Below are 15,164 nucleotides of genomic sequence, written 5' to 3' on the forward strand. Positions count from 1 at the left end.
ATTGCTCACCTACAAAGTGGTAATTTTCCAGGGATCGCAAATCATAAATGTGTTCTCTGGCACTTGTAACAACACGCTCTGATCCATTCCTTATGAGGTAAGCTAGGAGCAGCAAAGACTATAAAAATACAAAGCACCTTATGATTGCATGAACAAAAGCTCTACCTTTTTTTAAAAAAGCAATAGAAAACCAAACCCGCCCCCACACTCCCAAATTAAGTAATAAGACTCTCCCCTCTTAAATAAATGCTTATTATATGGGTTCACCTATGAAAGAACATCCCCCCCTACACAATGCTCTTCAGGATATCAGAGCTGCATTTTGTAAACTACAATTTGTTGTTATCAAATGACAAGTAGTTGCCTTCATCAGCTACTAATTGTTTTAAAACACAGCAGCAGAAGCTTAAGAGAACAAATTAACCCTGTGAAATGACACATTTTCTTTTGCCTCTCTTGCTCACAATTTCTATCAGTTTTCACCAAAAAGCAACTCCTATGAAAGCAAGAAGTCTTATGCAGGTTGCAATGGATATATAAGACTGCATTTCAGGACAAATATAAGCAAGTTACAAGACAAATGAAGTTTAAATAGTACTTTAACTGTGGTTTTTTAAATTTAGGATTTCTATCTGGAAAAAAAAATAACGCACTTTATCCGAAGTAGTGCCTTTTTACAGTTAAAACTATCATTATATTTCAACCTATCACAACCTGATAAGCAATTCCACACAGTCTTTATAACATTAAGTAGTTATGTGCGATAGCATTAAATATTAATTTATATTGTACTTCAGGGAAAACAATTACTATGAATACAAAACATCAAGCACCTGTGAAAAGCACAAGCCATGCCTTAGAATTAATTCTGTCTTGTTACAACTTTGGCATCAACAAAATAAGCTATTCTAATACATCAATTCTAAAAAATGAGGTTATATTTGCATAATTCAGTGAACATTGAACACCACTTTAAGTGCAGCGTGATTATCTTAAGCAAAAAGTTTCCATGCCATGCTAATTAGCCAAAGACAAGAAAAATGCAAATGATTTTCAGTTTTACTTCCAAAATGCAAGCAGGACATAACACGCTCATATGATAAGATCTGAAAGAAAATTTGGTCCACTCAAAGCAAAACCACAATTTTTAGAATCAGTATTTGTCATAAAATTAAGATTAGTTTCTGATCTTATTTCAGCTATTCTTAAGCTCCTTCAAAAACTGTCATCTACTTCTCTTGGAGCACTATAACAACACATTTGGGTAGATTAAAAACGCGAATGCTACTCCAGTATGAGAATATCAACAAAATATAATTGCTCTATTAAGCAGCATCTGAGAACGTTTCTAAAATCAGATATGTTTTTCCTTATACAGTACTTGAAAGACATCTTTGATTTCAGTAACATCATTAAGGAAGGAGTCAGGAAAGAAATTATAGGTTGCTAGTGGAATAGGTGATACAGCAATATCTAAACAAGACACTGTATCAGAACATTATCCTAGCATCAAGCATTACATCCTTTGTAGACCAATACAAAGTTCTGCACACTTTTAAGTTCACGTAAATACACACCTTATAAACTCTCCTCCAGTTCTTTTTATTGTCTTTCAGCATTCGAGTCCAAAGCATGTTCATAAGTTCTGGAAACTGTTCGTACATAAATGTAGCCCTACAAAAATTAAACAAAAGGAGTAAAGAAATTTTATTCTCAGTGGCTTGCCATAATAGCTTGTTAAGACTAGGGGCTGACAGTAGATGGCAGGCTTGATCTAAACCCATTCAAGTTTGACAGCATTACAAGCGAAAAAACTATCCCTGTTTGTTACTCATATAGAAGTAATTTACATACCAGCACTACACAAGAAAAATACTCTTAAGAGAGTCTGAGGCAGTAAAAGAACTTATTTTCTAAAGAAAAATACCTTAACAACCACAGCAGCTAGTCAAACATGACTTCCAAACTCATTTTGGCAGAAAAAATACAAAAAAGGAGAATGACCTGTTATTTAGAGCATCACAAAAAAAAGCAGCATGAAAATAAACACCCTAAAAAAGTCAGCTATGTTGAGAGAATTACGAGGCTACATACATAGATAAAGAATTTCAAAAATACTTTGATTACATTATCTGCTTGACAGTTTCCGATATGTTATGAGACATTTAAAAAAAAGGATTTTTTTTTTTAAAGACTTTATTTACAGCAACTTTTCCAGCATTATCAGTCAGCATAACGCAGAGCTGATTTAGCAGCAAATTTCACATTCCTCTATAAAACGTACCTTTCTTTCTTTATCACTGACTCAAATTATGACTTACTTGGCAATCTCTCCCATGAGTTGCCCCGAAGGTCCCCATGGATCATCATTGGTTGCTTCTCGAACCTTAGACTCTATTTCTGAATAATTCATAACCACATTGGTGCTGCAAAGGAAGAAAAAAAATTAACACACACAAAGATTAGCATCAAAACTGAGAAATACATGAAAACTTAATAATGACACTAGTGGGTACCTTAATGAGATACCTCTACAGGGTGGGAAAGAAAACATCTTTAGTGCAGAAGTTACCCTGAGGACACTATACAACACATTCATGTTATCTTTAAGGTTTTTAATATTCCATTAGTCTTCAAGAATACAGATGAGAAACTATGGATTACATTACAGCTAGATTCAGTCCCGTAAAAATGGCTTTTGGTCAAATTAAAATCGAAACGGAACTACCATAGTCAAAGCTGAGAGCTTCCCTGACTAGAGATGGTTCACTTGCAGCTTTGTACGATGTGTTTATTTGCAAGAAGCTTTCTAACTCAGCCAACAGCAGGCTTTTTGAATGATTAACACTACGAGACACTCAAAAATATCAGTACCAAACAGGTGTTATTAAAAATACTACCGCTAAAGAAACCAACAACACAGCACCCCACGCTTCAGAAGACTACAGTAAGGAAAATAAAATTCACTATAAAGTCTGTTTTCTAGCTTAAAGTTATTCCAGGGAAAATAAAGGAAGAAGGTCTGCAGATCACCGTGTTATGACTAAAGCAATGCAAATACTACAAGGAGTTCAAGCAACCCCTATGAGTTCACAAAAATATATTTTTAAAAACTGCTTCCTGTTTCTAAATGTAAGTTATATTACAATTTTGTATTACAATTGTGTTATTCTTTTTTTTAATGAATCTAAGATTTTAAGTGGTAACATTCAGCTACGATCCCAGCAACATCCCCTGTGCCCCTAAAAGTGTCCGAATATATTCAATAACGCAGTGACTTTCCCTATATGTTGAAATGAGCAAGCAGACCCCATGCATTTGCCTAAAACGTCACTCATACAGAGAATATTTGAGAAACAGCATTCTAACTAGGGGATAATCTATCATCATGATAAGTGAATCCTTATTCACACGTATTTAGCACTGCGAAATAACATGATAGTCATGAAGCTTCCAAAAGGAAACCTAGTAGCTTCTGTTTTTCTTGCATCCTGTGCAATGTATCTGACATAAGTTACAAATGACATTTACACCTCTTGAATCAAAATGTTAAGATTTAGTTCATTGTTTAAGCACATCATGCAACCGGTTTCAGAAGCTAAAAATGCTGCAAGATGACTGCTCAATATGCAGACTATCCTATAAAGTCAAATTGATTAACCATAGCAGGAATAAAATGATTTTAAAATATTATGTTGAGAAGGTGTTCATTACTTAAGAACACCTATGAACCTGAAGGGACTAGGAGAAAAAAAATGATGATGCTTAACAGTCATCCCTCTGTCCTTGGAGGAGTTGGCCCATTGAATTTTATTTAGCATAAAGATAGCCAAGGTTTGGAACAGGGAGCAGAAACAAGAATGAGATCCCCTAAGTCCAAAAGGGGACACAGAAGGTAATTGTTAAAACAGAATAAAATTCCTGGACTCAATCTTGGATTCTCAGCATGAGAATTCCTGCTGTCAGATTCTGATGTATGATTTTATTCAACTTCGTGTCTAAAGAGAATGTAAGCTACATGACTGAATAAATAATCAGCAAGCTAACAGAACCCATCTATACTTAAAAAAGCATGCAGGAAAACAGCAGTAGGTATGGACAACAGCAATTAGGGGTTTTACAAATTCATTTATGGTAAACGTGCCTCAAGCTTCTGGTTTTGACATTTTTTCACCATCCACACAAACGTGAACTAATACCACCTTTATTTCCCATATGCATGGGACTTTAAAAAGATTTTTAAATAAAACAAAGCAACACAACACAAAGTCACAGGCTTCAGAGCTGCGTGGCTTTCAGCACACTGGTTCCCTTGTCCAAAGCGAGGAAAGGCAGCGAGCTGAATGGAAAGGTTCTGTTTGTTTTTATAACCCCTCCTCAAGCGCTTGTTTGAGACTTGATGGGGAGCTGGGGGTGGGTGGGAGAGCATAAAGTTAAGCATTTCCTTCATTTCGTAGAGTAAAGCATTAAGACTGGAAAATGCATGAAAGATGCAAACTTACTGTAAAAATCAAAAGCCAGTATTAGCTATGGAAGTGCTCGGTGTCGCACGGCTAAAGCGGCATCAGGGTTTAGAGGGGGAATGGAAGGGGAAATTAAGTAATGCCAAAAAACCAAAGAAGTGCAGTTAAAACCAACTAAATAGGGAAATAAACTCCTAAAATCATTCTGCAGTGAAGTTATTGTTCTCAGTAACTAGGAGAAAGCTTTTTTCTTTTTTTTTTTTTTATAAATGTCACGATGAGATGTAAGAGGCACAAAGCATTCCAAAACAAAGCATCTTTAAGCCGCATTTAATTCAGCAACAAATGTAAACTTCAAGAAGAAAAAAAAAGTTGTATAGTTTGGCATCGTTCCAGGTCACTTAAAAATAACCACTTCTAAAAAGGTGGAAATATAGTTTTATTCTTCCTTTCCCATGTTTTCTATGGCCCTCATTCCATGCCCTACCCATGATTCCTGTGACCTCTGCAACAAAAAAATAATTTATGTCCAGATGTGAAGGGAAAAAGTGACTAGCTTGATTGCCAAGACTTCCTGTGATTGATATAAATTTAATATCCGAGGACACTTTCAGACACCAGGGGGGGCTCGCTGATTAGTTTATACTGGGCAGCTTCCAGGGAATCGTGCTGGATTGCATGGACCCAGCCTGCTTCACAACCAGATGGATGGATACACAACAGGCAGAAGCGACAGGAGCATCCTGGCAGTCAGTGTTTCAAACACTCTGCAAGGCTACACTCGGATTTACCCCAAAGTGTTAATTGAGACACAAGTGGACTCTTGTACCAAGCACATTTACAAAATTTTTAATGTGGACAAAAATAGTGAATGCATGAAGTTGATTTTGAAAGTTACATCCAAAATAAAGACCACCAAATAAACAAGTGGGTTGACATTAACTTTACAAGCTGTTGCACATTCTTTTCTGCTGGTATGTTATATTTAAGTCTAAACTATGTATTTAATTATTATGTTTGTGTGCTATATTTAAATCTAAACCACAGAGTGGTGTCAACAGATCATTTTTACTCTTTATTATACCACTTTTATTTCAGTGCTGTTTCTTACAAAAACAGTTCAAAAAAAACCAGGAGTACTGTCACATCTCTATGAAACAGTAAGTGTGGTGATGGCAAGCAAAGCGTTAGTTTTAAAATTTCTTACATGAGAATGATCAACTTTAAAGGTTTACATCTACAAACGATTACAACAGTGAATAGGTAGCACAAGTCTGTGACTGAAAGCCTCCACAGGAATAAATGCACAATGCCAGGGAAAAGCCAGTGGTAAGAGCTATAAATATTTGATCATCTGACTGCATCAGAGTAAGACACACACTTCTTCAAAGAAAATGACAAATATAATTGAAAGTTTTTCATGTGTTTTATGCACTTTTAACATACTTTAAAACTGAATAGACATACCATAGATTCAACATTAAAAAAAATACTTTGCACAAGTTTTGCCTGCATTTTCCAAAGGAAAAAAAAACTCTCAAAGGATTCAAAAGCTTGGTAAATGACTCCAAATTTTGTTTTAAGTTACACTGTGAGATTTGTAAATTGAGATAAAGCTGTCATCTCCTGATCCAGGTCTATCCTATCGTATACTATAAACAGGGAAAAAAAGCAAGGAGAGAAGAAAGGAATGTGAGGTTCGAGACTAAGTTTTGCACATATTTCAACTGCGTAATTTGAGATAAAAATAATGCTTAGTTGATGTTAGGGATGGTAAGCTGACAAGCAAGAAGAACAAGAAATTCTGTGCCAAACCTCATAAAACTAAGGAGAATGGAGAAACTAATGAGGTCCACCAAAAATAACTATTAAGTATCTGCCACTTCAACCTTTACACTTGCAAGGGTCTGAAAAGCACTTCAGGTTTTAGTCCTAAGACAATGAATATACTACAGGCCTGAGATTATCCTCTGAGCAATATTTGTTGACATGTGTAAATGAAATATAGCGTGGGGATGCCCTGCTCGAACATAAAGAGCAGAGGGACACTGCCCAGGATGACGGACAAAAGGCCTACTGTAAGGGGGTCTCCCCCTCCTGTATCAGTGGATAAGGAACATAACCCATGATATGGACACAAACTCCGTTAAGTGTTTAAGTGTATTTGCAGAAAACTTTATTTATGCTTGATTTCAACATACTCCAGTATAAAGCTCCAGTAGCTGTATTTGGTACTCTGTGAAGGCTTCCCACGTCACATAGTAATACAGGAAACAAAATCGACAAATACTCAGAAGGACAGTATTGCAAGGAGGACGTGCACTCTACTCTTAGTAAGGTATCAGCACTTCTTCAGTGTTTTTGCATGAAATGCCACAAAATAAATGCTAAAAAAAACAAAGTTTTCTTTTTTCCAGACTAAGAGAAAAAACTTCTTTATCACCAGAAAAGCAAAATCATTATTTTTAAGATAGAAATACAATCAAAACATTATGAATTGAAGGTTTGTTCCAAAGTAAAGTTCTTTCCTTGTTCAGATCCACAAGGTGTTTGTTCTCTACAGATGCATGTGCTGTAACGGAAGACAGCTCAGTTAGGTGAGACTGTATCTGTACAGTATTTTGTAAGTGATGCTAACTATGCTGTTCCTAGTAACAGCTTCTGATTGGAAATTTTGTTGTGCCTGAAATTGTTATTCCACATCCATAATTGCTGGTTCCACACCAAAAAGACTGTCTCTCTCTGTTTCATTACCCTTTGAATGACTAATACTTTGTAAACATATATGTGGAAACATGAGGCTCTGAACACAGTCAGTAATGAGAAGTAGAAGAAGCCTCAGGAGTGGGGACAAATTCAAGCCTGAGAAGTTCGATGCAGAGAATCAAAACTGTTTTCTCATCTAAACTACACTTTAAAATCAACCATGAAACCATAATGCTAACCCTCAAGATAACAAATATTTTATAACAATGCTGTATATACACTTCCAGCAAATCTTGCTAAAGAAAAAAGGCACTACAATTTTGGTCTTCATTCACTTGATTCAGCATCTCGGTTAGGAGGTTACATGCAAAAAGCTCAGTGCCCACAGTCTTCCCAAAAGGGCTCCATACAGTTAGATATTTCCATCCCCAGCATTTCCCATATCTTCCAGAGTTTTTTTTCCATGGTCGGTGTCATTCTGTTCCCTCATCACCCTGCCAATACATTCAAGTGCATGAAATCACAGCTCATAAAGGAAGCTTACAGTTCCCTGCTAGATTCTAGAAGTTATGTTCTTTTGAACAAGATAATCACGTTCCTCAGGATAGGAGTAGATAGCTATATCTTGCAAAATTTCAGAGCTCCAAATGACACGTAAATTAAAGTTTAACATTCCATGCTCAAGGAGCATCAGTCTTAAACATGCAGGAATCTTTAAATAGCATTTGCATAGGAAACCTGAAATAGAGAAAACAAGGAGCGCCATGAGAAAAGCAGCTATTTATATATTACATGTAATGAAGGAACAGTATATCCATCCATTTAGAATGGAACTTACTTTAATACATATTAAGGAATCAGAAAGCCTAACAGATCTTAGTCAATGTTTCTGTCTCAAACTTAAAAGCCTTGAATATGCCCTGGGGCGAGAGTCAGACCACTCCATTAAAAGCTCCATTAGGATTACAGTTGCTATTGATGTGGGTGGTGTCACTGAGGACAAGTACAATTTTGGACATGGATCCACAAGAAGATTTGTGAAATGCCATGTCTAATCTCATGAAAACTAAGATAAACAGAAGTCACAGAGAGGGTATATTACAACAGTTTCTTTATAGTGATGATAAAGGTATTGGATTGGACAGGGTAAGGCTAATTAGAAACACTTCTCAAACCTCTGGGAAGCTGCCCACTGTGCTGAGGGACCAAGCAGCAGGAACAAGAAACCTGGTTACACAGTTAAAAATTTTTTTTCAATGTATATTTCAAACCAATTACAATATCATGTATACATGGGACTCCTATGTGCATAATATTATGCCTTTAACTATTACTCCAAGGACATCACTGGATTATGCACCTTCTGTTTTCCTTTTTTTAATTTTACAACTGGGAACACTAAAATACTAAAAGCTGAGATGAGAAACTTTCTCCATTTTACCACCATTAACAGTTTCCAGTGAGACACCATTCTGCAAATGTGTGTTTAAAGCCCAAACATGGAAGAAAAAGATTCCCACATTACACACACACATGCCTATCATACATACGGTTTGAACACTAATGCTATTCAAACAAACAGCAACACTAAAGAACCTACATCTTTTAAAGAAAAATTTGTCTCTTCAATAGGGGAAAGGGTCTGGATGAACACAGGGCAACAGAAGCTGTTGCTGTACGGCACTGCCTAGCGTGCTAACAAAGTCTTGCAAGAAACAAGTTTTAACCTTGAATTATTCCAGTGCCAAACCAAAACAAACACCACATAATTTGTTCTTTAAATAACTGTGTGTTTAGCAGCATTATCCTTTTAATAGGCAGTCTCATGCAGTAACACTTTAATCTCAGTATTTCTGTTAGCAGCTATTTTTGTATTTTTGTTAGCAGCTTCTTTATTTTTAAGAAGTCTTCTGCAGGTCTCCTGTAACTTCCCTAGTGAGTAAAGCACAGTGAACTTCAAGTTCGGTCCACAACAGAACAGCTAGGCTACGGACTCTGACTAAAATTTCCTCACCTCACTTGGTGACATAGCAAAGGAGAATATTACAGTAACAGTTTCTGAAATCTACATTCCCAAACCCAGTAAGAATACATTTGAACAGCTCTATGCTGTCCTTCTTGGATAGAAAAAAAGGAGACTGCACTACCTAATCAAAAAGGATGTCATCTGAAAATTAAATAGTTAAGAAATTCTTAAATTACAGTAAGAAAGTTTGCTTTGAATCTGATTCATTGTGTACATGTTCGTTCTTAATAAGTGACCCAGCTGTGTTATCTCCATCTAAATATTGCTACGATTTTTATGGTGCGGTACATAAGAACAGGAGTACTTTCTCATCCGAATGGTTTATTACAAGCACGGTGGTGATTTCAACTTAAGCCTCTGAACAAAGCCAGCAGTAACTCATGCCCGGAGACCGAGCTGATGCTCTGCTCCTGCAGTTGAAGTGCTGCCTTTGTCTTCAGCAGCTTATTTCCTTCTAACCTGTTGGGCTGTCTGTTCCACATTCAGCTGAAAGACTAGCAGTCTTCCACCATAAGACCCACTGGCTATTGTTCATCTAATTTAAGATACTTATTTTGGCAACACTACCCAAACAGAAAAGCAATTTATTTTCAGATTTCCCATGGAACTGTACAGGGGCTGAAAACTTAAGGCAAATATATATATATTTAAATACTATTTTATATACTATTATATATATATATTTATAACATTGCTTAGCTTTTAGGTGCTTCAGACAGCAGCATCCATATTTGATTTTTTTTAAAGAAAGGATGCACTATAAAAGTAATATGAGCAAAGTGAGCATTAAACATTTGGAGAAGAGATGAGGCAGATCTCTAGTAATATTTTCACAATACTCAGTTACCTTGTAGAGCCCCATCCACAGGCATAGAGGTATTTAAGAGGCAGCCTTTGGAGGGAAGGGAACATACCATCTTATCCCCATCCAGTCTTCATCTGTGAGTCATGCATCTAAACTATTTTTAGCATCTAGAATAAAAGGTTCCTGTACGGTAAGAGTAGAAATACATGAAAAGCTTTTTGATAATGTTAAAGAGTTATTTTGGTATTAAGTGATCCATTCTTAAAGTGTGTTCTGAAGTTAACTTCAACTACTGAGAATATACAGTAAAATAAAAAAGCTACATGTCTCATCTGAGTCCAGGATAAGTCTTCCCCACACCCAGGTGTTAGAATCTTGGCATTTATTAAATTGTGAATTAGTTTCCAGAAGCATTTTTATTTGTCAATTAAAAAATGTTATTGAATACTTATCCATCTGGGCATGAAACACTTTTAGTAGAACATCTGAATTGTTAATACTAAAAAAAGTGATCCTCACAGCACTGCCTCCCAAACCACTAGGGGCCAGCACACCATGCAGCAAACACCCCGTAAAAAGGCAGATCACATTAATTCGTCAGAGTTTGGTGGAAGAGATGCTAGCAGAAATGTAGTTAAAGTTGATTGCTGATCCAAACTTGGGCTTCAAGAAACTTGAAGCAGTTACGGCCAACTCGAGCAGAAAGATGCATTTCAGCACCAGAGTTCATGTGCTTTGACCTGTTCACTATGTCCCTGCTTCAGAAAGCTCAATATGCACAGGCAGAGGACAAAGCTAAGACAGTTATCCACCCCTTTTCCAACACAGCATAATGGACATGCGGGAATTTATGTACCTAGTGCTACTAGCAATTATTCAGAGAAAAAGATACTAAACACCCTCAAAATAAAGATGGCACTGCCCTTCCCCTCAGTGAATCGGGATAGTAGATCTCAGCAAGCATCTGTCTCTGCTTGGTGAAGACGAACTAAAAAACATGCAATGAACTCAACGCATTTTCATTTTGCTCCTGTCAGTAATGTCACTTTTGTTATAAAACACGCAGCTTAGATTTAGAGTCTTACAGATGAAACATATGGATAACAAATATGAAGGCAGCAGTCCACATTCAACGAAGAAGCAGATGGGCACCCATCTGCTAAAATGCCTGGTGAAATACCTCAGGTTACACAGAGGTAACAGCTCGACATTAGATGATACTTGACCATTTATGTTACTTTTTAAACCACCCCTCTGAAGCATTCCAAATACGACACCAGGCAATTCAGTACATGAATACTGGATATTATTACAGACCTTCAACACAAGCTGCAATTACGCTCTTTCTGACCAACGATACCATCTTCATTACACTACAGTAGGATCTAAAATAGATTTCCAGCTTTTCAAGTTAAGTTTCATAATTTATGTGGCAGATGTGCAAGGCAAACTGCACAGAAAGAGATAAGCCAAGAAAAACATCCTGATGGCCACAAGTGAATTACGACTTGTGGGAGGAAGGAACTATAAAGCTATTTCCTGTGCCTTACAACTTCTAATCACAAAAGCCTACCAAGTAAACAAGATAACCCAAAATCCACCACACATACACATTTTCAAAAAAAAGACAGTGACTTTAAGAATTAAATTGAAGCCTGTTAGAGAACTCGGAAGCGACCATCACAGTGCTGAAGCGCCCTGCAGAAGGTAACCAATTACAGCTTGCTGTATTCTTAATTTTTTTTTTTTTTAAACAGATGTTGGGAACATGAGGCAACCAAGTACGTGGTAGTTTTAAAGTGTATTTGTAAAGTCTCCCCAGAGCCTTTTCTTCTCCAGGCTGAACAGCCCCAGCTCCCTCAGCCTGTCTCCATAGGAGAGGTGCTCCAGCCCCTGAGCATCCTTGTGGCCCTCCTCTGGACTCACTCTAATAAATCCAGAAGCTCTCCAAGGATAATCAAGTTGTAGTTACATTCAAAAAGCAGCAACAGTAAGCCTTGTAACTTCAACCCACTCGTGTACCTCAGACTTCCTCTGCTTGACCCTAACAAACTTGAGTGATCTTCAGATGGAGGAGAAAGAAGGGAAAAAGAGTAAAAACAAAACTCCGCCAGTAACTTCTTGTGACCCCCCACAATGTCTTTAAGTAGAGGTCATTACACAACCATTTGCCTCCTACTTCCAAAAAAATTCTTAATTTTCAGTGTCAAAAGAGCTGTGTGCCATTACTGTTTTAATATGACCCCCAAAAGATAAAACTTTTGATAAGCCCAGCTTCACCTCTAAAGCTTCTGCAATTCTGAGCTATTCACAACTGCTCATGTGAAACGTGTTCGCCAGAGAATTCATATTAGGGTCCTCTGACACCATAAAGAACGCGTGGCAGTTGTTAGCTTACAGTAACCAAAGTGGTCAAGGAAAACTCTTGCATCTAGACATACTTGAGATATATTAGCTTAAGAGTTACAGTCAAAACTTTTCACTCTGAAAAGCAGGAAATACTGCCTGGTAATTACTACACCTCTGAATGGTGCAGAGCTATTTAGTGTTGCCAATTGCACTGACTTCTAAATAATCCAAGCTTTCCTTATTCAAATAACTAAATTTGGTTTGAGTATCTGTCAACTTACAGAATATTTGGTGTGGACAGAAGAATACACATGCAATAATGCAGACTTGAATATTGCCAAAAGACAGCCCCCACTCCCCCCATAGGACCATGCTTAACGAACCTCGTAGTTTCAGATATTCCCTTCATTGCAGGCTGAGTACCATTAAAATATTGCCCTAATTCCAAAATTTATTGCAAATTAAGCATTACTCCAAACACAAGCTAGGTGTTCCACTAGGGAGGGCCAATTAAAATTTAAACAGTGCCATTAAAGCTTCTAACACAGACTGATCGTTCTCTGCTGCTATATATAATCACTTTGGCACTGCAACACCACATGCATCCCTGTATTTTTGCCATACGAACCTAAGCCAAAGCAAGCACCTGTTGAATGCTCTTCTCAGCTCAGCTCCCCTGGCAAGGAGCAGGTGAGCTTGCCAGACCTGAGCCCAGCTCTGAGAGCGCTCCCCTTGCTGCCTCCAGCCTGCCCCAGAGCCCTAACTGCTGCCAACTCCTCTCCCTGCCCTTTAGGCAATCGGAGAAAGGAGTCAGGATCTGACAGGAGCATCCCAACTGCACATAAACCACACATTGCCAACTCACTCCACTTTCACAACACTGGTTACACTGTCCCTAACACCCAGACTAGATCTGAAGGGCTTGCGGTTCCCTTCTGCCATCATCTATAGAGCTATGATGCCGTACAGCTTTGTACTTCACCTGTGATGCAGCAAAGTATTAATGTCATATTAGAAAGCCTGAGACATGCATCTCACAACCTGGAAGCATGGTCTAAGCAGCTGGTAAAGCAACTGAACAAGAACACCTGCAACTAGTGTTTTAACACAGCCTTGTGTCCTGGAAGATGTCTTAAGACAGGCAGAAGCTGCACTGCACTTTCTGGACTGGAAGACAGGGAAGGAGGCAGCAACAGTTTATACAAAGTTATCAAATTACAGGCTAATAAGCAGTTTTCCTTCAATTATTCATGTCTTTCAGTGAAATTTGCTATGCAGGAGATATTCAGTAGCAGAGGAAGACATTAGTCTCAACTGTCTCGATCTTTGTTTTTCTAAAATGAGTCACATTATCATTTACTGATCTTATTTCTAAAACAGTCCGGAATTAATTCTATAGTTGCTGGTGTTTGCAGAAAAAACAACAATAAACAAACCTCAACATCCAATTCCAGACCTTTTTTGATGAAAATAAAACCAGGAACTGAATGCGTATGTCACTACAAAATTGCTTATCAGCTTCTCTTCTCAAAACTGGTTCCTTACAGTCTGTTACTTAATCACCACTTGAGGCTGAAAGCGAGAATTGTGCCGTGAAGTGGAGCGCTACAGGAACTGCCACACTCAATAGCTCAATGTAGCTGCAGCATTTCCTTTCACATCCAATATTGAAATCCAATCCCAAACATACCATTACATTTGTCAGAGAACTTAAGGATGACGCCGACCTGAAGTAAGACTACATGGAGCACGTCTGGATCCAAGAACTTTTTTTTCTTGACTCCACTACAGGCAGAGGAACACAATCAAGGCCATTTACACTCGCATTTCGGTGTCTCCAAGAGCACCTCCGCTTTCCTAGGAAGGAAGCTGTTAAAAACCTAAGCCTTTCCCCTGCACTTCATCTTGCTAATATGTATGAACAAGAAATTCAACATCTTAAAAACTACAGTGGAATTAAGACTTCAGCGTCTCCCAGTGAGTACTTCATACTTCTTTAACCTAAGCAGGGCTGTGCAAGGGCAACCTGGTCAGTATCCTAATCCCCGAGACTATCAAAAGATGCCCATTATAACGTGTAAAAATGTAGAGCAAATACGCAGTAATAGTTCCGCAGAATACACTGCCTGCCTCCAACAGTTTATAGCTAGCAGGAAAACCCCATTAATTTTTGCCCCTATGCTTTCGCCTTCTTCCAGTCTTCCTTCTGCACATAATAGCCCTAAAGGCTTTCTCAGACTTGCATCCAATTTGCTTTGAATTCGGTTGAATGCCTCTTTGCAAACTTGCTCACATGCCTCCAGTTGTGGTTTTACACGGGAACGATCAGCAGCTCTGCACTTAGTTTTTTCCTCAAGTGGACAACGTTTCAACTTCCTGAAACACATTTTTGCTATTCATTATTTCCTTGATCCTTCTCTTTAGCAATGCTGTTTCTTTTGCAGCATCTTTGAGAAGCGGTAACCATTCCACTTTGAGCCACCTACACAATTTTTGTTACCTCCATATCAGCTGCAAGGACTCCATTCTTAGGAACGCCCTTGAAAGCTTAGTGTTGTTGTTTTTTTTTTTGAAATGGAATAAAATGGAAGAGTAGTTTCTACCAACTTACGAAAAAATACACAAAATTAATGTTTTAATTATTCTTTTGCTCATGAAAAGACTTAAGTAAATTATAATCATTATTGCAGAGTGGCTCTGTTAGTCATATCATGAACCAGAACTAACGTGTCTCAGGATCGAGTCCAGGGTTAGTGCTTTTGTCTTTCCAACTAGCTGATTGATAAACCAGTCGCCAATCATCTAAATATGCACC

General features: G+C 37.7%; 1 protein-coding gene across 2 annotated transcripts in view; it reads right to left on the reverse strand.

Annotated features, from left to right (window-relative positions):
• Positions 1-15,164, reverse strand: part of CLINT1 (clathrin interactor 1) — a 47,916-nt gene that overhangs the window by 20,553 nt on the left and 12,199 nt on the right. For both annotated transcript variants that reach the window (XM_080555762.1, XM_080555761.1), the window contains exons 2-4: positions 2,322-2,426; positions 1,578-1,674; positions 10-118 (exon numbers count right to left, since the gene is read on the reverse strand). In XM_080555762.1, coding sequence (XP_080411888.1) covers positions 10-118; positions 1,578-1,674; positions 2,322-2,426 — 311 coding nt within the window. The remainder of the gene's footprint in view (positions 1-9; positions 119-1,577; positions 1,675-2,321; positions 2,427-15,164) is intronic.

This window comes from Anser brachyrhynchus (genome assembly GCF_964034855.1).
Source record: "Anser brachyrhynchus genome assembly, chromosome: 14".
NCBI classification, from domain to species: domain Eukaryota; kingdom Metazoa; phylum Chordata; class Aves; order Anseriformes; family Anatidae; genus Anser; species Anser brachyrhynchus.